Source organism: Castor canadensis, chromosome 13, assembly GCF_047511655.1.
Source record: "Castor canadensis chromosome 13, mCasCan1.hap1v2, whole genome shotgun sequence".
Taxonomy (NCBI): domain Eukaryota; kingdom Metazoa; phylum Chordata; class Mammalia; order Rodentia; family Castoridae; genus Castor; species Castor canadensis.
The window spans coordinates 125922446-125945554 of NC_133398.1; the positions used below are offsets into that span (position 1 = coordinate 125922446).

At 44.9% G+C, this 23109-nt stretch overlaps 2 protein-coding genes and 1 non-coding gene across 16 annotated transcripts in view; 1 reads left to right on the forward strand and 2 right to left on the reverse strand.

The window, feature by feature from the left end:
* Positions 1-9467, reverse strand: part of LOC109687925 (procathepsin L-like) — a 55454-nt gene extending 45987 nt beyond the window's left edge. For 13 of the 14 annotated variants that reach the window (XR_012440593.1, XR_012440595.1, XR_012440590.1 and 10 more), the window contains exons 1-2: positions 9350-9467; positions 6067-6192 (exon numbers count right to left, since the gene is read on the reverse strand). The gene's annotated coding sequence lies outside the window, so the exon portion shown is untranslated. Of the gene's footprint in view, positions 1-5230; positions 5372-6066; positions 6193-9349 lie in introns of all 14 variants that reach the window. The other variant, XM_074052600.1, reaches the window with a different exon arrangement.
* LOC141416049 (small nucleolar RNA SNORA84) lies at positions 7367-7499 on the reverse strand. The gene has a single exon (XR_012440974.1). It is a non-coding gene; the product is annotated as a small nucleolar RNA SNORA84 (small nucleolar RNA).
* An 88-nt stretch (positions 9468-9555) lies between the features above and the next one.
* Positions 9556-21409, forward strand: LOC141415519 (spermatogenesis-associated protein 31E1-like). Its single transcript, XM_074052219.1, is given in 7 exon segments — positions 9556-9573; positions 15826-16041; positions 16725-16776; positions 17323-17383; positions 17614-18084; positions 18508-19554; positions 19556-21409. Coding segments are annotated over 7 exon segments (3549 nt in total). The 3' UTR covers positions 21240-21409.
* The last annotated feature ends 1700 nt before the right edge of the window (positions 21410-23109 follow it).

Consider the following 23109-nt stretch of genomic DNA (forward strand, 5'->3'; position numbering starts at 1 on the left):
CTCTCTAGACCACACAGGAAAATTCACATGGAAATACTTGATAACACCCAAAACTGTCACCACTATTAATGCTGTAATTATCATAAAGATATCGCCTGCTACTTCTACATCCCATTGGTCTATGTGCCTTACTGTATGTCTCATGTTCCCTGGGGACAAGAGGCATTGTAATATCAAGAGGCTGTGTGTGTGTGCATGTGTGTTGTGTATATGTGTGTTGTGTGTGTGTGTTGTGTGTGCATGTATCTGTGTGTGTTGTGTGTGTGCATGTTGTGTATGTCTGTGTATGTGTGTATGTTGTGTGTGCCTGTGTTTATGTGTGTGCCTGTGTGTTGTGTATGTCTGTGCCTGTGTGTATGTTGTGTATGTGTGTGCACATGTGCAGTGCATGTCTGTGTTGTATGTCTGTGTATGTGTGTGCATGTGCTGTGTATGTGTATGTCTGTGTATGTGTGTGCATGTGCTGTGTATGTGTATGTCTGTGTATGTGTGTGCATGTGCTGTGTATGTGTATGTCTGTGTATGTGTGTGCATGTGTGTTGTGTACGTCTGTGTATGTGCGTATGTGTTGTGTATGTCTGTGTATGTTTGTGCATGGGTGTGCACATGTGTGTGTGCACATGCTGCTGGGGAGGCAGCACAGGGCCCTACACATGGTAGGCAGGCATTGTACCACTGAGCTACACCCCCCAATTCTTGGTTTTTGGAGGCAGGGTCTTGCTATGTAGCTTAGACTGGCCTCAGATTCTTAATTCTCCACCACACCTGGTTCCAAGAGTCTTATAAATTTTTCCTCCTGATCCAAGCCTATTTTATACAAATCAAGGAGTAGGATTTACAACCATATTGATAGACATGATAGGCGCTAACCACATCTACATGCAATTTTTTTTTCTTTTTTTTTTTTGGTGGTACTGGGATTTGAACTCTGGGGTTCTTACTTGCAAGGCAGGCACTCTACTGCTTGAACCATGCCCCCAGCCATGGAATTTTTAATTTTTAAAAATTTAGACATTTAAATTCATTCAACTAAAAAATTCAGTTTCTCGCACTAACCACATTTAGGTGCTCAAATCTAATCTAAAGCCCTAATCTAGTGCTTCTTTTTGATACGCTTAACAAAAAACCTGCAATTTAAAAATAAAAAATTATTCACTTTCACAATACTAGAGATCAAACCCAGGGCCTTGCACATGATAGGTGTTCTACCACTAAGCTGTATCACACAGGCTGGTCTTGAACTCCTAGGCTCAAGTGATCAGCCTCCCAAGTAACTGGCACTATAAGTGTGTGCAACTAGGCCTGGCAAAACAAGATCTTTACGTGCTCTAATTGTGGGAATTCCACCTGCTCGGTGAATAGGGATCCCCCTCTCCCTATTCTCTGGCAGAGTCTCAGATGCCAGAGAATCTGACTGGCTTCCCACTCTGGGATAAATGGGCCTGGAAATAGATCCCAAGGAGCATGTCAGAGTTGGAAGGTCTGAAGAACCTTCCCAGGGTATCCAGTTCATCAAAGGACTTACGTCAAGCATTTGCAACAGATGCTAAGAGAAATGTGAGAAGGTATATAAGAAGGAAATAAGAGCCACAAGCAGCTACAAGGCAATGTAAAGGAGTTAATGTGACAAAACAGCGTTGCAGCCAGGCATATTGGCACACCCCTGACCTTGGGTCACAGAGGCAGGAGGGTTATGAGTTTGAGGCCAGACTGGGCTACCTGAGACCTTGTCTCACAAAACTAGCTCAGTGGTAGAGTGCCTGCCTAGAATTTGGAAGGCCTTGGATTCAATCTCCAGTGCAAAAAGAAAGCCAAATCACAAACAAACAAAAAGCAGCTTTGCAACTTATCTGTACTTGTACACATAATTTAATAAAAGTAGGACTTCCTTAAGGCAGAATTATATACCTTAGGCATTTTGCAATCATACTGACACTGCCTGTGTCCAGCAATGGTTCTTAGACTACTGCACGAGGTCCAACATAAACACCTATCAACATAGGCCCTGCTGCCACCGTCTTAGGACGGTAAAAACCAATTTCACTTGGAACCATTATGGAACAGTAAGACTTCCCTACATAGCTTCTTTCAGCATTAAATTCAAGCACACTATCTCTTCTGCTTCAACCCTTAGAATAAAACCACTTCTGAAGGGCTGGAAGCACGGCTCGAGTGGTAGAGTACCTTTCTAGCAAGTTCAAACCCCAGCATTTCCAAAAAAAATTTTTTTTTAAACTTCTGAAAACCAGTTTTTCCTAAGTTTGGCACAAACACAGCAAATGTTGACAAAAAAAATTTTCACAGAAAAACTTTTAGTTGGCATTTGGACATTTATATTCTTCATTCTACTGAATGACATAGAAATACTGCAATTCAGCCTTCTGGGGCTCTTATGCACGACAGAATATAAGCATGCCCTACTGTATTTTAAATCCAAAATCTTCTGAATTCAAAAACAGCTTCCCAAATCAAGTAACTGATTCATTCTAGCACCCCTCTCTACTGACCAATGCAATAGAATAGTCATCATATTTACAAATGTAAAGAAACTACCAGACAGATTCCATGTATTGTGGATAGTTTTGTAGTCATTGTCCAAGTCAACCCACCGGCCAAGTCTTGTCCCAGTAGACTTTAAAAGCCTGAGTATTAAAGCAGTATCAGAAAATGATGTCTATTGTTGCATGCCATGTTTACTTTATCACTGCATGCATTCTTCAGAAGTAGAACAATCAGCGGTTCAAGTCAATCTCGACTTCAAACAACACACTAGGCAAGATTAAAAACCAGTCTTCTTGGCATTCATCTTATACACAGATACTGTTATTTACAAGTATAAATATTCACGTATGAAAGTCTACAAAACCACCATTTGACAAACACCAGAGAAATAACCTTTGCTATGAAGAATCATCAATGATGTTAAAATTACTGAAAGTACCATACGAATATTTGCAAAGAATATGCCTATGAGATATTTATTAATTACAAAGGAGAAACTACAACTTTACAAAAGAAAAACCTGACAGGTAACACATTAATGAAGCAAAGTTATCATTAATGAGACGCCCAACAACACATGCCTCGGAACAGGATCCACTGAGAAGGGCATGACATCACTTTTGAGATACTCTTACCCAAAGTGCATATCCTAAACTATAAAATAACATGTCTGCATTCTTTAAGTGACAAGGTGGCAGATGGGTGTGGCTCAGTGGTTGAGCACACACCCTGGATTCAATCCCCAGCAAAACACACACACACACACAGCGAGTTCAGAAAAGACAAGGAAAGATTTTTTTTTTCTGTGCTCCATAAGGAAAGAAACCATGTAGAAGGGGGTCCTTCTACACAGATTTCTTGGAACAGAAATAAAAACAAGTGGGACAAACTGGTGAAATTCAGGTAAGATCTGCAATATGTTATCAAGATTAACTTACTGCTTTTGCAATTAAGTGATATCACTGAAGATGTGAGCAATAGGAAAAGGTAGATGAAAGGTGTAGGGAAGTGTTCCAAACCATGCTTGCAATTTTTTAATGTTTAAGAAACTATTTCAAAATGAAAGTTAAAACTTTTTTTTTCAGTTATTTATTTTATATATTTTTATTTTATTTTTTATTGTTTTATTACTCATATGTGCATACAAGGCTTGGGTCATTTCTCCCCCCTGCCCCCACCCCCTCCCTTACCCCCCACCCCACCTCCTCCCTCTCCCCCCACCCCCTTGCTACGGGGCAGAAACTATTTTGCCCTTATCTCTAATTTTGTTGTAGAGAGAGTATAAGCCATAATAGGAAGGGACAAGGGTTTTTGCTGGTTGAGATAAGGATAGCTATTCAGGGGGTTGACTCACATTAATCTCCTGTGCATGTGTCTTACCTTCTAGATTAATTCTTTTTGATCTAACATTTTCTGTAATTCCTGGGCCCCTTCTCCTATTGGCCTCAGTTGCTTTTAAGGTATCTGCTTTAAAAACTTTTTTTTTCAAAAGGAGAAAAAAGAAAAGGCCTATATTCAGCTTACACTCATACTCATCGTGATTTTCTCCACTAGTGACCAAGTCAGAAAGTTATGTTGGGAGAGAAATGAGCTCTGACTTTCACGCTAGTGAAATCAGACCTGATGTGCCAATGGAGTGAAGCCACTCAAGGTTTATGGACACAAAAGCATGAGGAACAGTGTCAAGAGAGAGTGGCAGCCTGAGCGGAAGAAGGAAGAAGCTGATGAGGAGACTGTTTTACAGAAGATGAGGGTGTGTGACAGCCTAGAGAACGGCTGCACCATGAAGAAAGACTCACTAGGATTTGGTGCCTGGTGTGATCACAGTGAGTAATGTTTAAAGACCAGGGAATGATCCATCGGCAGATTAGGGAATTCTAAACAACAGCCAAGTTGAGAGGCTTAAGGTAAAGGCAGACATGCTTTTGTTGGACAGACACACCAAGCTAATCTAGGTGGCAGAAAAATACGAGGACAGGAAGCTGCAGCTGTGGAGCTCTATTACTTAGCAGCGGGCAACAGAGGAGTCCAATTAACATAACAAAAAGAGGTCAACTTGAATTTGTGAAACTATGAGTTGTTACACTGGACTGTTCAAGTAACTCTATTTGCTAAGAGCAGTGTGACTCTCATATACACTGTGGGCAGGCAGGACAGTAAGTGTGGAAGACCAACGAAGCATAAAGAAATTAGGAAAAAAGCGGGTCTAGTTTAGGCCGACAGGGTTGGAGGTAGAAACTGTACACACAGGAGGAGGGTCAGCCCCTCTGTGTCACAACCTCACGTGGACAACCATACTTTTGAGAACACCTCATACCAAGAACAAAGGAGCCCAAACCATTTCACTTCCCACTTAAAACCCAAACATACCTTCCACTCACTAGAGTATCTCATTACAACTGTTATACTCTGCAGTCCCAATTTTGGGCACATCCCCGGGTCCTCTTGATTCCCAGTGTTATCAATTTTATATTCCTGAATATCTGTGGTAAGATCATTAACATCCCTGCCTTATGAAACAGATACAACTAAGCAACACTAGAATAACACAGCCTTTGAAAAACACTAGTTCTCAGAAAATCTACCGAGAAAATGAACTATAAATAATAGTACGGAAATGAAGAAAGTCTGACAGAGTTAAAATCCGTCATATGTTAACATACTACATGATGAAATGTAATGCTTATAAAACTATCAGGACACCAGAAGGCTGGAGACTCAAGCATACCACAGGTCAGCCATGGCAATCCCATCCAAATCTGTCAACGTGAAACCCCCTCTGGTGAGCATATCTTTAATTGTCCCTGCAAGTTTATGTCCACAGTGAGGCAGTCCAGTTGCAAAAGGAGGCCCATCATGAAAAGTAAATCTAACAGAAGTAATAAAAAAATTAAAGTCATTTAAAAATATATAGCAAAAAAATTAGGATAACATTTTTCTGTAAGTAGCTCCTATCACAGTTACGTGTTTAAGGGAAGCGAAGCAGGAAGAACAGGAAATTCAGACATAATTAATTAGTATTTACTGGAGGTCCTGCCCTCAGGAAGACTACCACTTGTGACAGCTCTGGAGACTGCCATTCTACTAACCATTTTTAATTTGTTATTTCCGTGACATAAAACAAGTTATTAATCCTAACCCTGAGTTATCTCATTAGTAAAACATGGCAGTAGACATTGATCTCATAAAAGTTTTTGAGCAGAGAAGACATAATAAAAACAGTGATTAAAGGATTAGGTTTTAGGGGAAGGGAGAGTAGAGGCAGGAAGTCGTGTGGAAGACATCTATGGAGTCTTACACTTAGGTTTCAGTGCTAAGGGAGAGTGGAGCTGATAGAGGTGGGAAAGAAGGTGGTATAGAAACTCCATGCAGATGACCTCTTCAAACTGCCCACGTAACTAAAAACCCACACATTCAATGTTTATCTGCTTCCAAATATCCATTATATAGAAAGCTGGGAGACTCTGGGAACGTGCTGATGAATAAAGGGTTCCTGCTTTAATGAAACTAGTCTACAAAACAACTACTCTAAAAATTCTACCTTCACCAAACAAATTCACATACTTGGGCCTATGTTTTGATTGCTTTAAACGTTCCCGAAAACAATTAAATTTGGACCAGAACTGCAAGATTTTCTCTTCTTCAGCAGGAACACTGATGTCTTCTGGAACTTGCTGAACCATTCTGTTGCTGTAAGAGAAATCAAATTTATTTGTCACAGAGAAATCTAGAATTGCAGTGTAGTACATTAAAATGGGTGCACGCATCACTACCCATACCAAATGCATTAAAATTAAAGCCTTTACAGGGTTAAATTCACATCTCGCAAAGTGTACCCTCTGAAAGTGTGCAGTTCAGTGGTTTTTAGTATATTCACAAAATTATGCAGCCATCCCCACTATCTCATTTCAGAACATTTTTAATCCCTCCCACCCCAACCTTTAGCAATCACATCCTCTCCTCCTTTAACCCCTGGCAATCACGAATCTTCTTTCTGACTCTGTAGAGATTTGCCTATTCTGGACACTTCCTATAAATGGTAAGATTTATATGAACCATCTGTACGTGGCCTATTGCTTCCAGCTTCATTTCCTTAGCATGTTTTCATCCATGCAGTAACATTATTCATACCTCTTTACTTTCTATAGCTGAATCACATCCCATTGTTTGGAAATGCCACATTTTGCTTATTCGGTCCCTAGGCACTGGGATGGTTTCCACTTTTTGGCTCCTATGATGAACGCGCCATGAACACTCAGGTACAGTGTCACGTGGACAAACGTCTTCACTTCTCTTGGGTGTCTAACTAGGTGGAATTTCTGGGTCATATGTTACTCTGTATGGACAGGGATGCCAAACTCTCCATATCCTCCACAACACTCCTTATTGTCCACCTTTGACTACAGCCACTTGAACTTTTTTGACCGGGCTGGCCTCAAATCTCAGTCTTCCAGATCTTTGCCTCCCAAGTAGCTAGGATTACAGGCATGAGCCACTGTGCCTGGTTCTCTTCCCCCTCTAATCTCTCTAATCTGCTCTTATGGTGTCCCTTGTCTATGGGAGCTCATTAGAGATGAAGACTCACTATCCCCAGCCAGGACCCTGGAGTCAGAACCTGTGTTTACCAAGACCCCTAGATTAGCATTAAGATCAAAGTTTGAGCATTACCACTCTCATACGGTTCTTGATGATTATTTACAGCATCTATCTGAAGCTTTTTTTCTTTCTTGAGAAAACAAGATCTAAGCTTTCTAAGAAGACGGAGCATAGCTTTCTGCAACTGAATTTTCTAGGGTGTCTCTGCTGTTCTAAAAGATTAAGAATCCCAGAACAATGTCAAATGCAGAGACTGTTTCAGGAAGAACCATGTACCAATGACCGGGCTATGGCAGCTGCTGAGGAGAAACAGCTGCCATGCATAAATCACAGGATTACTCTAGCCCACTGTATCCACTGGACAGCCATACCTGACCAACAGCCTCCAGCAACCACAGGGCGAGGGAGGGGGAGGTGAACCTTGCCAGGTCATGGCCACGGATGCCTCCTCCTTTTCTTCCCTCTTACTACAATCCAGGCCTTCTACCCTTCCCTGTTCCACAACTCCCTGGGCCACCTTTGCCTCAACTTTCTGCTCAGAAGTTTCTAGACTACATTCCTGAACCACCACTTGAGTATCTCAACCTACCTCGAAAAAGCATACTGAAACATTCTGTTTTAAAAAATCTCAGGCTTGCTCCTTCCTCCCTTTCTTCCTCCTCCCTCCCTCCCTCCCTCCCTCCTTCTTTCCTTCCTGCAATGCGCTGTTATTCCCAAAGACATGTCACTATCCTTTAGAGAAGCTCCCTTTCATTATTTAGGCTGGCACATGAAAGCATTAATTCCTAAAGACACATAACGGAAAACAATTTAAAGATAACTGAAGTAAACTATGCAGCCAGTAAGAATAATAAACTGGTGAATATATAAAATATAGCTGCCCTGGGCTAGGGTTGGAGGTCACTGATGACTAGCATGAAGTCTAGCATGTGCAAAACCCTAGGTTGCCAAAAACCAGCAATGCCAAAAACTAAAACAAACAAACAAACAAAAAACCCTCAGAACAGGTGCTGGTGGCTCATACCCTTAATCTCAGTTCCAGCCCAGCCCAGGAAAACTGTTAGAAAGACCCTGTCTCAAAAATACCCAACGCACAAAGGGCTGGTGGAGTGGCTCAAGTGAGAGTGCCTGCCTAGCAAGCATGAAGTCCTGAGTTCAAAACCCAGTACCACCAGAACACAAAGACGAACCCCTCAGCATTCACAAGAAGATTAGTTCCAGCACCTCTTAGAACGTACACGCATCCTCTCCTACGTGTTTAAATCATCTCCAATTACTTACAATACCAATACATGCTAACGCTGTGTTGTTTAAGGAAACAGTCTGTTGCACGTTCGGTACAGACGTAGTCACAGCACAGCATCCCAGGTGCAGACAGAGAGAGAGACCGGGTGTGTGTGCACTGAAAAGGAAGAGCGAATCCCAGATGTATGAATTTACATGTGCCGCACCACTTGTCAGGAGTTTCTACTGATTTCGCTGCCTCACTGGAAAAGGAAGCCTCAAGTCCGAGAGGCTGGAAGCGCAGCGCACCTCCCACCTGATTCCCCACACCCACATTCAGCTGCAATCACCGCGACGCCTCATCTCCTGGGCAGCCTGATGGCGCTTGCAAATCCTGCACTGCTGCAGCTACGGTCACTGCCCATCTTCAAGGCCCGAGCCCCACGGCAGCTCCTGACAAGCTTCCCCTCCTCTCACCGGCAAACCCCTACCGCAACGCCGGCTTTCTGCTGTGCTCCCGGTGAGCCGTGCGCCGGGCCACGGCGTCGTCACACTGAACGAGGAGGACCCGGAGGCCACCACAGCCCCCGTGGGCCCCCCGGTTCCCGGCGATCAATGCGCGTTCACGGGACGCAGGGACAGGAAGGGGGCGCTCGGGGCTCAGACTCAGACCCCGAATACTCCGCTCGTCCACCGTCTGGATTTCTAATTCTCCCACACGCGATGCTCAAGACCACCGTGGTCCCCGGGCGCAGCCGAGGGCCTCCGCGCATCACCGCCCTCGCCCAGCGAGTCAGGGCAGGCTCCGTGCTCGGCTGCGCTGTGCAGCGCTGCCCCAGCCCTCCCGTCCTCCTCTTCGCCGATAGACACGCACGCAGAAGCAGATGGGCCTGCGGTAAGGCCCGAAGGAGCTTCTCTTTACAACGCAAACGCGTGTCCTACCGCCTCGGGGTTGTCACGAGGGCGTGACCCGAGCTTCTGCGGGCATTAGCTGGGCATGGGGGACCGCGAGCAGGACCGGACTTACCGCACGACGCCGAGAGCCAGCCAGCCAGCCAGCCGGCCAGGAGAGTCGGGCTCCACGCGGCGGCGCCGGGCACCCGGAGATGACGCAACGCGGGCGGGGAGGGGGGGGGTGGGACGAGAAGCCCGCTGGCCAATCAGCGCGCGCAGTCAAACACCCACGAACGATCCAGGTAGCGATTGGCTGCATGGGTTCCGGCCACGCCCACCATGGAACGCCGGCCCTCGGTGCCTGCGGGGAGCCTGGCTCCGGGAAGGAAAGGGAAGGCTGGAACCAGGACGCGATGGCGGGGCGGGAGCAGTGGACACTGTGTCCTGGCTTGTTGTAGCCCCTGCGGGGGTCGGTCTTTTGCCCAAGTTCCCGGCCCCTGGGCTGGTGGGCAGAGACTTAGGTTTTTATCTTGTTTCCGTGAGTCAGTATTCCTCTAAGCGACATTGCAGATCTGTGCATTCCACTGCACGTAAATCACATCTAAAATTAATGTCTTCTCCGGGCGCCCGTGGCTCACGCCTGTAATCCTAGCTACTCAGGAGACAGAGATCAGGAGGATCGAGGTTTGAAGCCAGCCTGGGCAAGTAGTTCACGAGACCCTATCTTGAAAAAAACCCATCACAAAAAAGGACTGGTGGAATGACCCAAGGTGTAGACCCTGAGTTCAAACCCTAGTACCACCAAAAAAAAAAAAAAAAAAAAGACTGTCAGCCCTGGGGTTTGAACTCAGGGCCTCACACTGATTAGGCAGGTACTCGGTACTCTACCATTTGATCCATTCTGCCAGCCCTATTTTGTGTTGAGTATTTCTGAGACAGGGTCTCGAACCTCAGTCTTCTTGATCTCTGCCTCCCTATTAGCTAGGATTACAGGCGTGAGCATCTGGTGCCTGGCTAAGGCTATGTTCTTTGACCTGTAGAATACAGAAGTGACTGAACCCGTTTCTGGGCCCAGACCTTAGGAGATGGGCAGCATTCACTTCCTGCCTCTGGGAACACTTAGTTTTGGATTCTAGCTGCCGTGCTTTTAGGAAGCCAATGGATAAACCTTGATTAGGTGGCCATCTAAGAACTAGATCCTTAATCCCCAGATGAACCAGCCCAATGACACCACACGGAGCAGAGATGAGTGTTAGGACCCAGTCCGTGAGGCTAGTGTGCTGGGTGTGAAAGATTTCACAGAAAAGCAGGAATTGAAGCAGAAGCAGTGTTTTATTCGCTGAGACTAAGAGGTGTCACCCCTAGAATGAGGTTAGGGCTGGAGTTTATAAGCATTTAAGATGTAGGAGGAGCTGGGTGCCAGTGACTCACGTGTATAATCCTACTTTCTCAGGAGGCAGAGATCAGGAGGATCACTGTTCGAAGCCAGCCTGGCCAAATAGTTCTTGAAACCCTATTGTGAAACCACCCCCCCCAAAGTCTAGAAGAAATGTACTGCTGATGTCTTTACTTTCTTGGTTCAGCTACCTGTTCCGGGAAGCAGCTGGGGTGCTCAGTTTTTCAGTGTTCTGCCAGGGTGGTTGTTTGTTAGCTTGTACATTCTTTTCTATGACATCATGAGGTCAGATCTGTTGTCAACAAGATGAAAGTAGGGTTCTGACAGAGTTCAGAAAAACAGAAAACAAAATAGCTTTCTTGCCAGACAAAATGGAGTCCTTTACAAAATAGAGTAGGTTAGGCTAATTGGGGTCTTACATTTCTCCCTTCAGACTTTGGGGGGCCAATTCTTTGGAGGGAAGGAACTTACCTAGAGTGACCCCTACTCTAGAGGAGTTGAGAGAGGAAGGTCCTTCTTCTGTAATGTTTCCTGCTGAGTACAGCCTTAGAGTTGTCTCTGAGAGGTTAGGGGGTCACTCTGAGGTAAGGACCACAATTGAACAGTTTGAAAGGCCAGGTTGATTTTAGGAGTAAGTAAGCTCTTTATTAATTAGATCATACAGGGTTTTTTTTTTTTTTGGAAAAAAGTGATTAAGAAATGGATAATACAGGGTTCGAAAATGAGAAGACACACAATGGCAGCCAAAAAGTCCCAGAAAGAAAAGTTAGCCAAGAAAACCAGGGTCAGATGTTTAGCTTCCAATTAAACAAATTCCATCCATAGTGGAGGCCTTTTTCTTTGAATTCATTGGTCCATTTTAAAAGCATATTTAAGTTAGGTTGTACAGGAGGATGGTGGAGTGGTTCAAGTGGTAAAGCACCTGCCTAGCAAGTATGAACCCCTGAGTTCAAACCCCAGTACCACCAAAAAGAAGTTAGTTTGTACAATTCCAGACTGATTTACATAAAAGTAGCATTCCTCTTTTAGCATGGCTCACGTGCCTCCCTATGCAGCAGTTAGGTGATCAAGAATGCTTCTGTTTTGGAGGATATCCCCTGCTAGAGAGTCTAATTGAAACTATATCCTCCTAGTTTCTTCAATTATTCCTGTCATTTATAAAGCTATTTCTTCAGATAAATGTTTAGGAGACAGGGAACAGTATAGACACCAATCCCCAGAGGTATGAGGGAGGCCAAGACTATAAGGTGGTGATGGGTTCTCTTTTTGTTCTTCCAGGCAGATCATAGGCAGGGAGGGGAACTGGAGAGAGATGGATTATGATGGCTGGCATGACAGATACGAGTGTGCAGATGCCCACCCACTGGGGCATGCAAAAGAAAGGCTAAAGATCCATGAAGAAAATATAAACCTACCTATTAAAGACCTTAAGGGGGTCTTTAATATTTGTCCGAGTACATAGCAGATAGACCAAGGCCTGCAAGGGGGTTGAGGCATGCTGACTGGGATGGGAGATTGATGGTACCATTAAATTTGTATTCCCAAGTTAAAAGTAGGCAATAGGGGCTGGTGGAGTGGCTTGAGCAGTAGAGCACCTGCCTAGCAAGTATAAGGCCCTGAGTTCAAAGCCCTGTACCATCAAAGAAAAGTTGATGATAGAGGTTATATCCCCATGCATCAGGTGGGGAGGACTGATTAAGAGAAGGGGGTTCTGTTATACTAAAACAAATCCTTGCTAAAACTTGTAAAAAAAAAAAAAAGAAGAGAAAAAAGAACCTTTATATTTATAACAGGAAGCACTGTGCATGTTTTGATTAGGTAGATACCAAAAATTGGGGTACTTTAATGGGCAGTGAGTTAAATCAGGTGGAGGGCACACTGGTTTCTGTGTAAGACTGCTGTTGGAAGGTTGGAGGCAAAGTCCAATGACCCAGTTTAGGCAAGCTCCCAGCTACTGGAGAGTTGGAAGTGTGATTTGTAGCCTGTTCCTCTGACAAAAGAATGTAGATAAAGGCTTTGATTACAGTCTTGAGTACTGACTGATTCCACCACTGAAAGGTCTCAGTTATAAGCTTGTACAGAAAAGGAGGAATGAGGTGGGATCTGCCATGAAATAAGGTTAGCCTTTACACAAATAAGGCCTGGGTTTGTAATTGGCCATCTTGAAAGATGGGGCCCTGATATACATAGCAGTTAGAGGGAGTGAATCCAAAGGTGTTTATGTAACCATCTGGATAGGAATGTGTAGAAATTCATCCCCAGGAGCGTGGGCCTAATTGAGCGTGCACAGTCAGAGAGAGATCTGACCACACTGTGGGAGGTGCAGCAAAAGCGGTGAACCCTGACTGAGTAATGTGTGTGCAAAGCCAGAATTCCATGTAAACAGAGGTATCGGTAGCTTGAAGTAGTGTTACAGTATGGTTTATAATTATGGAGTAAGGATGAAGAGGAGTGAGAATAGAAAGAGTTGGAGCAATTTTAATTCCTAGGAGTGGTCTGATTGTAGGTAAGGCCAATGTTGTGAACCGTACTGTAGGCAATGACCCCGAGAGATGTGGCTGTTAACAGTGTTGTTTATGTAACAAAGTAGACAGGCTGGAGGTGTGACCCAAGTGTTAAGAGCGCCTGCCTGTCAAGGACAAAACCCTGAGCCCAAACCCCAGAACAAAAAGAAAAACACCTTTGGAAAATAAAGCGGAGGATCAGTGATAGAAAATGAGTTCCTTGTAGTGGTGTAGGAAAAGTTGAAAAAATGGATAGGAAATTTCTGGGTGAAGAGGACCTTAAGTTCTGAAAGTCAGAGAAGCCCTCTTGTAGAAAGAGGTCTAGCACAAGTCTCACCATCGGGCATCTGATAAGGTTTCAAGGGAATAGCAGGAGAGTTCAAGGTAAAAGGTTTCTACACATCATTCCTGTTCTGGGACTCTCTACACACTGCAAGAAGGGGAATGACAAAGAGCGAAATGCAGCCCAGGTATGGTTGCTCACACCTGTAATCTCCACACTTTGGAGGCTAAGGGAATTGCATGTCAGGTTCAAGGCCAGCCTGAACCATGTAACAAGACCATCCCTCTCAAACAACTAAGAAATCAAAGACAGCTCACCCAAGCCTGAGTAACACAATGGAATCCAGAGAAAATCACCAGTGCATACAGAGATACAAGCATCCACTCACACAGAGATGGTTCATGTTCACTTGGATAGAAAGACTGGATGCTGTTGAGGTATGATTGCTCCCCAATTGTTCTATCAATTCATTACAACCCCAACAAAATCCCACCAATCTAAATTGTAGATACTGAAAACCTGTTTAAAATTTATAGGGACATAGAAAAGACCAAGAAGAGTCAAAATAGTATTGCAGAAGACAAAGTTGGGGAGGTCTAACAGTATCTGACTTCCAGACGACTATAAACAGCAGTAGCTAAGACAATGTGACAGTGGAATAAGAACAGACAACAAACATATCAATGGAAAAAATAGAGAGCACAGGAACATAACTGCAGATATACAGCAAAGACAATATGATGGAGGGGGTAGAAATATATTTGTAGAAATAGTGTCTGATGTTTTACCAAATTTCCTGGAAATCGCTGATCCATAGATTCAATGACTGCTCCTAGTAAAACTAGAGTAAATGTATCCATTCCTAAGTGTATCTCACTCAAAGCGTGGAATGACGAAGAAAGATTTAAAAAACAACAGATGAAAACACCTTTTCATTTACAAGGGGACAGCAGTAAGATCAATGGCTGTACTCCAATCAGAACAAGAGAAGCATGACTGTGAAGCGGCACAAAGAGAAAAAAGAAAAACATTATCCATAATTCCATGTGCAGTAAATACATTAAAACAGAAAGAAAAAATACATTCCCAGAGAAAAGAGACTGAAAATTTTGCTGCTTGGATATTACATAGTATTGAAAAATACTAAAAGAAAATAAACAGACAACTAAACAACCAAAGACAAGAATGAAAAACAGGTCATGCTAAGGGGAGAGCACTAACAGGAGTGAAAGGGAAAAAGAAGGAAATAATGAAGGTGAATATAGTTGATGTCCTTTTCTATACAAGGATGAATACAGAATGTTTTAAACCCATTTAAATGGCCATAAGAAGGGAAATGCTATCCAAAGGATAAAAGTGGAGGGGATGAATCAATTCGGGATATAAAACATATATACCTGCAAATGTCACAATGAACATCCCTGTACAGAAATCTGAAACAAATGAAAATGTCTTTTTCCAAAAATGGAGGACAGGAAGGTAAAACACATCCTGTCTGGGGGTTGTTACCAGTGGGACAGGGAGGATATAAGGAAAGGGTGAAGAAAGGTGAATATGGTGGAAATATTTTTTAACTAAGATATATTGCAAGCACTTTTTAGATGTTCCAATGTGCCCTTAGTACAAGAATAATATGATAATGAAATTAAAGTAAATTAAAAAGTTACAATTCAATGCAAAAAAGTACTAAAAGAAGACATTGAGTGACAAGAAATAGTTCATTCTCAAATTTTAAAATACAGAATTGATTTATCAAAAGCTGTCTATGCACATGTACAAGTTTCCAAAGTTTCTTCTGCATCTTTTCATTGATTTTCAAAGCAAATACTGGGATACATCAAAAATATCCTTTGAAGGTCTATTTCAATTTTTATATTTAGCTTTGTGAGTTAAGAATAAATTATTACATTTTTGTTTAGGACTGTACAGTTGGAGATAATAAAATGAAATCAAAGTTACATTTAAATTTTATTCAAACTTCACAAAGCTACATAAATGTACAATAAATTAATTTTTCCTGAATCAATATAATGAATAAGCATATTATGTGGGAAATTTGGATTTGGACACAAAGATCATGAGAGTACAAAACCATGTGAAACAAGAAATTCTAGAGACAAGTCCAAAATATACACACTATGAAGGAGATAGACTTCAAGAAGAGATATGGAGGAAGCAACTAATGTCTGGGCCCAAGGTGGAAAGAACAGAAAGTGGACAGAGATCCATCTCTGACAAGTTGAGCAGGTATAGTTGGAGGTAGTTTGGATATGCTGGGCTGGAGGATGGGGAGGGGCTGTGGTGCAGCCTCTTCTTCACATCATGCCACATCCCTCTCAGGAGCCCTTTGTGATGAAGAGGTCACAGCTCTGTGACACACATCTGGAACCTACTGCCTACTCCCAAGGGGAGCTCCCTGAGCTCAGTTGCCTGAGAGCAACAGTGCGATTCAGATGATGGAGAATTTTTTCTTTCCTCTGAATAGCGTTAGCGACACATGGCTGAGCCCCAGCTCTGCCACCTGGGCAATGGATATGATCCTTGTCTTTGTGTGTGGACTGGGACTTTACTTACCATTAATGTCTTTCCTGCAGAATAATCCACCCTCACCACAGGCTGGGAAAGAGAAGTACCCGAGGAAGGTAAGAAACCCACAATGTTTTTCTCTGTTCTTTTGTGCTCTCTTCACTTTTCCTAATCAAGTATAGACACTGTCAGAGGGAAAATCTCAGAAACAGAGCATCCTTCTCCTAGGCACTGGCAAGACAAGGCAGGGCAAGAGTGGGCACTCAGTTTTCCCTATGAGCTCTCAGACCTTCTGTGTGGGATGGGGCAGGTGCCAGGGTGAAGTCAATCACCATGACTCAGGGGTCACCGACTGGATTCCTGACTGGTAAAGATGTCTGGGAAAGCACTGGTTCATCAGTCCTCTTCTCATGGCAAGGGCTTAGGGCCACACCTTTCCTTTATGTTCAGCTAACCCCTAGGGTTGTGCTGAACCACTGAGAGCCTCCCATGAGAGGAGAGAATGGCCTCTGGCCTCAGGGATCAACCCCAACTGGCAGCTGAGAGGCACCTGCAGGACCCAGAGCAGCAAGTAACTGAGGGCATCAGTGATGGATCTCATGGAGAAATCCCATTTGTGCTTTCCAAGGAAGACAGAACACATTTTTACACACATTAAAAAGGAGTAAAGGAAAGGAAAGGACACGGAACTCCCATAGGTAAATGTAGAACATCATGTTATTCAGGAACAAGGAATATCTGCAGTTTGTATAGAAAGAGGAGAGGGAGAATGTGGCCTGAGCCCTTTTATTTCTTTCAGTGTCAGATGAAGTGGAGCCAGAAAAAGAGCAAGAAAAGTGGTACTTTAAAAGGTATGTTCTGTGCTTTTCCCCTGAGGGACTTGATCTCACTTGTCCCTGAGCAACCAGACAGGTCAGGGCTCTGTCAGTTGCACAGCCGAGAGAGGGAGGTTCATGGAAAGGAAATCAGAACCCAGGACAATTTCCAGGTTCTGTGAATGGCAAAGCTGTGATGGGCCATGGGACAATTGTGACCCAGTAGAGGGTGGGATGGGGGCTGTGGAATGATACTGCCTTGACTTGAAGGTAGAACTTCCAGGTCCCCCTGTGGCCAAACTCTTTCACTTCCAAAAAGTCCCATTCTTGTTTGACATAACACATTCTTTGTCCCTGAAGGGGAGGTTATAAAGGCAATGGTGGTTGGTGGAATTGGAGGACCTTGAAAATGGTAAAATGCAGTCCCCCGTGTGCCTTGCAATCACTGGTGGTACTCTGTGGCCTTGAACCCTGATGCTTGGGATCCAGAATGTAATATCATGTTCTCTAAAGGACATTCCACTGATCCTCCTGGAATATCCCAAGTTCCTCTTTTCACCATAACCCAATCTCCATTTTCAGTAACTAGAGGTGTCCTCAGAAAACTAGAGGAGACTAAGAACCTGGCTCTACCTTTGCAAAGGTAAGTAATTTGCCACTTCTTTGTGCCCTTCTTCCTATTGGAACCTATATGGTGTGACTGGGGTGACCTAGGGGCAGATTCAAGGTTGCAGTGAGATGTGACTACAGTTCTAGGGTATGGGAGATAAAGGGCTCTCTGAAGTGAATGTGTTGAGCAGTGGAGGGGTCTGGGGCTGCAGGGGTCCACCCCTGCCCAGGCTAGCTGCAGCTTTTACCTTCTGTCTCCTGTAGCAACCTAGGGAAACTACATAAGAAAAAGGGCCATCATCATTTATTAGATGAAGATGCTACAAGTGAGGTGTTGAAACCAGGGCCTGCTAGAGCACACCGGCCACATAGGCAGAGTGTGGAAAATCCTTCTGTAAGCACCTTGTCGACATTGGCATCCCTGGGTCCTCAGACTCAGTGGCCCCTGCCTCCTACTTCACCCCTATCAATACAATATCAAGAAGATCAGCCTGACTTGAAAAGAATCATACTGGGGACTGATCCCCAGAGCTGCATCCTAAGTATCTCCTACCTGACATCTCTCGTCAGGAACATCTCAGGCCTTGACCACTGCAACCATCTTGTTTCATGCCTCCTCTGGTGGTGGGCAACTTCTCAAGCCTTATTTTTCCCCTCATGTACACATGCAAAACACCACCAAAAATTTCTTTCCCCGCAACAAGCTGAAGGCTCCATGGGAGATGTCACATCCAAGTAGTGTGACACTGGGGAACTCTCCTTCAGGAAACTCAGTGTCCAAAACCTTTGGGAGATACTCATCACTAAAAGAGTTAAAATGAAACTGGGGCAGGAAATAGAAAAAAATCAATCATTTTTCAAACCCCTAAGTCCAGACCACTCCCTGCATTCTCTAGACAACATAGTGAAATCACAGGTCAGCAAGCAAGACACAACACTAAACCCATTCCAGAACACAAAAGGGAAACAAAAAAGGCTTGTCAGTTCTCAGCAGTTCTCATGGCTCAAGAACTTGACTGATCCTTTCCAGGAGGGATGCAGCCAGCTTTTCTGGAGCCTGCCCTCTCTGCCCAGCAAGTACCTGGTAGTTACTGCCTGGGTCCATAAGAGGTCTTTCTCTGCATGTCCTGAAACTGTTGAATTTTTCAATGTCTCTAGCTCTTGCCTACTTCAACTTCTAGCTGAAGCACCTCCACAACTACCCCAGGAAGTGTCCCAACCCCAACTTTGGACACAACCCTTGTCACCATCAGTGGCCAAGGTGCACTCCCAGGACAAGTTCCAATGGTCTTTCCCAAACCGACCACCTTCTTCTCCATGTCATAATAGGTCCTGTACAATAATTTGCCCTATATCCCAGCATCAGGCACAATCATTCATCCCAAATGAGCACCAGAATCTTGAATGGCCCTTGCAGAGGCAATTGAAATGCAGGAAGGTTTTAGTTTCTAAGTTCAAAATACCTCAGGAAGCCATTAGCCAACCCACACTCCACATTCCCCAGGGCAGCCAGGACACTCATACCATTAAGTCAGCCTCCTACATTCCTGATAATTTTCAGAGCCCTGAGGTCCACAAGCATAAAGAGAAACAGAGTCTAGATGAACAGCTTTACTGCCCTCCCAGAAGATTCCCAGCATCCCAGGAACTGGTGCAGCCTAAGGGCAAGTTTCCAGGAAAGACTCAGTGCCAGGCGAAGGACAAACACGGGCCCTCCCAGCCCAACAAGCCCTATGCTCTTACTTACAATAGCAGCAATGGTGTGCAGAAGGTGGAGTCCTCACACTCTGAAAGACCCTCTAGGAAGGGACTAGTAATGTTCAAACGAGTTGACCCAAGCAAGAGTCTAGAGCAAGACCAGAGAAGGGACCCAGAAGATCTGCCCTGGAGTTCAGGAAGTCCATCACTGAAGGGCCTGATAGAAGAGGTAGAAAGCTACTTGAGGCCCAAGAAGTGTAACTCAGGACCCCACTTGGCTACAAGCTCAGACAAGGAACGTCTGGCAAAAGTCGAGGAAGATCACCTGGGTAGGAAGTTGGAGCTAATCAAAAAGGGCATGATCCCCGTGTGTGTGTGGAGATCCTGGCTTGTCGCCAACACTGACTTACCAAAATCCAACACTCAAACAAAACCCATGAATCAGGGCTCTCGTAAGGGTCAGCGATCCAAGGTAAACACCTCCCAGGAGCTTTCCTTTCTTGATCCAGAGTCGCCTGCTGTTAGAAGCACATATTGTGAGGTATCGGGTGAGACACAAATGGGATCCTCATATGCAGGCCTTTGAACAAAAGCATGTCAACTTAAGTGAGATCCCAGTCTCACCCCTTCCACAGCCTGCCATTCCTTCCTCAGCTGACTATACTGCAAATGTTGCCAATTCCCTGGAGGAATTTCCTCACAAAGGTCCAAAAGAGAAGGCGACAAGAAAACTGTCAGTTGCTACCCTGCAGAGTCTGTTTACTGCCCACTCAACCTCAGAGCTTCAGAGGGCACCCACAATAAACCAATTTGGTGGCATATGTGCACCAGCAGAGTCCCATCCATCTGGACAGAAGGAAAGCATGCCCTTTCAGTCCAGCATCTCCAATGTCTCGAGCCAAACCCAGCAGATCAGGACTGTTATGGAGTCCAGAAGAGGCAACTTCCTGCTATGCCAGAGCCCAGCAATGGTCAGGCATGATTCACTGGAGAAAAGAGAACATATGGCCTCAGTAGAGCCCTGTCTGAGTGTAACATCACTGAAGATCAAAATAGAGTCCCAGCTTTCAATGGCTAAGGAGAAAAGGGAGACAGTGAAGGTGAAGAAGAAGATGCCACCTGCATGGAAAATATCCACAGGAACCAGCATGATTGCAAACTCTGAAAATGTCAATCCGAAGAGTTCAGAGTCTCTGGGGACCAGTAAAAGCCCCTCCCCCTATAGGAGTTCTATTTCGCAGGACCCAGCAGATTCAGGCCTAAAACCACAGGGAGTTACTGATGTTGAATTCATAGTAGGGCCTGAGTCACAAAACCAGCTTCAGGGCCCAACCAGTGGCACACTTCAAGCCTGCCAGACTAACATGCTCCCCACCACAGACAGCCTTCCAGCTCAGGCTTCTTTGTCTAGCTACCAGAGAATGTCCAACAGCAAGATGGCAAATTTCAATGGCCCATGTGACTTCTCAATGAGGGGAGGGCACAGCCAGGCCCAGAAGAACCCCAGTGTCACCAGAGTTAAGTTTCTAGGAAGGAATTACCCCAAGATGTTAGGTAATCCTGATGAGAGTGAGAACTGTGGAAGTTCCATACCAGGGCAGCAGGAAGAAAGGCTTGAAGGGGTGAGGCCTGTAAGCGCCCGTGTAAATGTCAGGAAAATAGGCACTGTTGGGAACAAGTCATTCCCATGCCCTCCAAAAAAGGGACAGGCTCCTCCAGAAAGTCACATGAAGACAAAGATGAAGCACTTTCTTAACCCCCATACAACAGGCAAAGGGCAGGAAGACGCCCTCCCAAAAGTAAAGCACCCATCAGCCACTAACCAGAGCCAAGGGTCAGCCACAAGCAGACACTTCAAGGACAGTGGAGCAGCTGAAGCCCAGGCACTCACGTCACTTGTTGGACAAATCCTGGTGGCCAAGCTGGGGCTTCAGCATGGAAATGGCCCATCAGAGATTCACTGTCATGAAGATGAAGCCCAAGCCCTGCTCAGCAAACATCACTCCCCCCGAGGCCCATCTAACCAAGAGCCAAGTCAAGTGCTGAGACAAATGTGTTCTGGTCAGCAAGACAGTCACAAAGGCCAGTCACCCTACCAAGAGCAGGTGGACCAGAGACAGGGACAGAAATCAATTCGTGCTGCCCAGGAAGTCTGGGGCCCCAGCCAGTCTCTCAGCATAGGCCAGGTGTGACTGGTACATTAGGCTACCTTCGCCATTACCCAATATCTCATCTTCAAAAAAGTATCCTGTCTGGTAAACGAGATCATATTTCTCACAAATTTCCTGATGAGAAAAGCTTTGTTTTCTCACATAAGCAAGTGGTCTATGTGGTAATGGCTTCTTACCATGAAAATGCATTATCTCCTAATAAAGATGTTTTATCACATCAGAGGAATGAGCTTCTCTCTGCATTGCGCTGGGTGTAGGGAAGGGTCAGCATCTCAGATGTCTTCCTCAAAGTGGCTAGAAGAAGGAAAGGGACACACAGGGAGAGGATAGTGGCATCGATGACTCACCCTCACCCCAAATTCCCTTACTGCACCTTAAGTGTCCATCCTTCAGTCACCTCAGAAACGAACCATAGAAAGTCTTTAGGATTAGTCAGGATGAGCCGATCCAGAAAGACTCTACCTACAGGTCTAGTACAACCTGTCTTTCCCTTTAGCTCTACCTTGAACTTGTGCAACTCTGGGCTGGGTGTACAGAGACTCTAGAGGGTCATGTAGATTTATAAATCACAAAAGGGTGACTCTGAGTGACCCTGAGTTCAGAGTTGGGAGAACCTTACCCCCTGCATTTCCTGATAAAGAATAGAGGCCACCTGCCAAGGAGTCCCTGATGTCTCTGATAGAGAATGGGATGATAATGGACCTTCCCATCCCCTGTTAGCCTAGCCTGGATCTCATGGCAATGTCACCACCACCCTCTCTGTCTTCTCTCTTTATAGCAGTGACCAGGATTGAACTTGCAGCTCTGCCTGTGTTGGGGTGGAAGCCACAGGAAAGCTGCTGGAGGGCACGTGACCCTCCACTGTCACCTGTCTTCCCTTCTGAGTAACCCAGAGTATATAGTAACCATCACATGGTGGGGACAATATAGGCCCAGAAAGAAATATGGAAGAAGAATTGTAATGATTTTAGTCAAGGAATTAGGCAGACACAGACTGAGGTGCCATAAGGTTTGCTGAGGACAGAAAGTCCCTATTCCTTCAGCCTGGATTGATCAGACTGTAGGGACTGAGCCACTCACCCCAGTCACTACTCAAGCCCTACTGCTTGGCCACCCGACTGCAGGCCTCAAGAAGCCACATTAGCTCTAGCACAGACTAGAGAGGAAGCACAGCCTTGAAGAAGGGAAAATTAATTTCTTAATAATGGATTTAATAAGCCTGTATGTCATTGCACCTTGAATTCCTGAAAGGAGTTGGCAACTTCACAGACTCTCCTGAGAGGAACTCAGGAACCCCTGAATGAGGACCAGTTACAAAGACCTCCCATGGAGGCAGAGAGAGATCTCACTGAATCACACATACCCCAGAGAGATTTCCCAGAGACATCAGACACATCGTCCTCCATAGAACTTCCCTGAAAACCACCATGCAGAACATGCACAGACCTCACAAAGAAACCTACACAGGCAGAGCATGAAGTGTCCCCAACAGGATTAGGGGATATCACAGTGCTACCCACAGAGCGCACACACACACACACACACACACACACACACACACACACACACACACTAGGGTATGTCACAATGACCTCTCACAGGGACCACACATATTCATTAGGATATGTCACAGTGATCTCCCACAGATACCCTAAACACAGTCACTAGAGGTTGGCATGTTGAACTCCCACAGACACCATACATGGTCACTGGAATATGTCACAATGACCTCCCTCAGAGACTTTACACACAGTCACCAGAGGAAAGCTCAATGTCCTTCCACAGAGACCATGCATAGTCACGAGGATATGGGACACTGATGTGCCACAGAGACCAAACACAGAGTCACTAGAAGGCAGAGTGATCTGACATAGAGAATACACACAGTCAC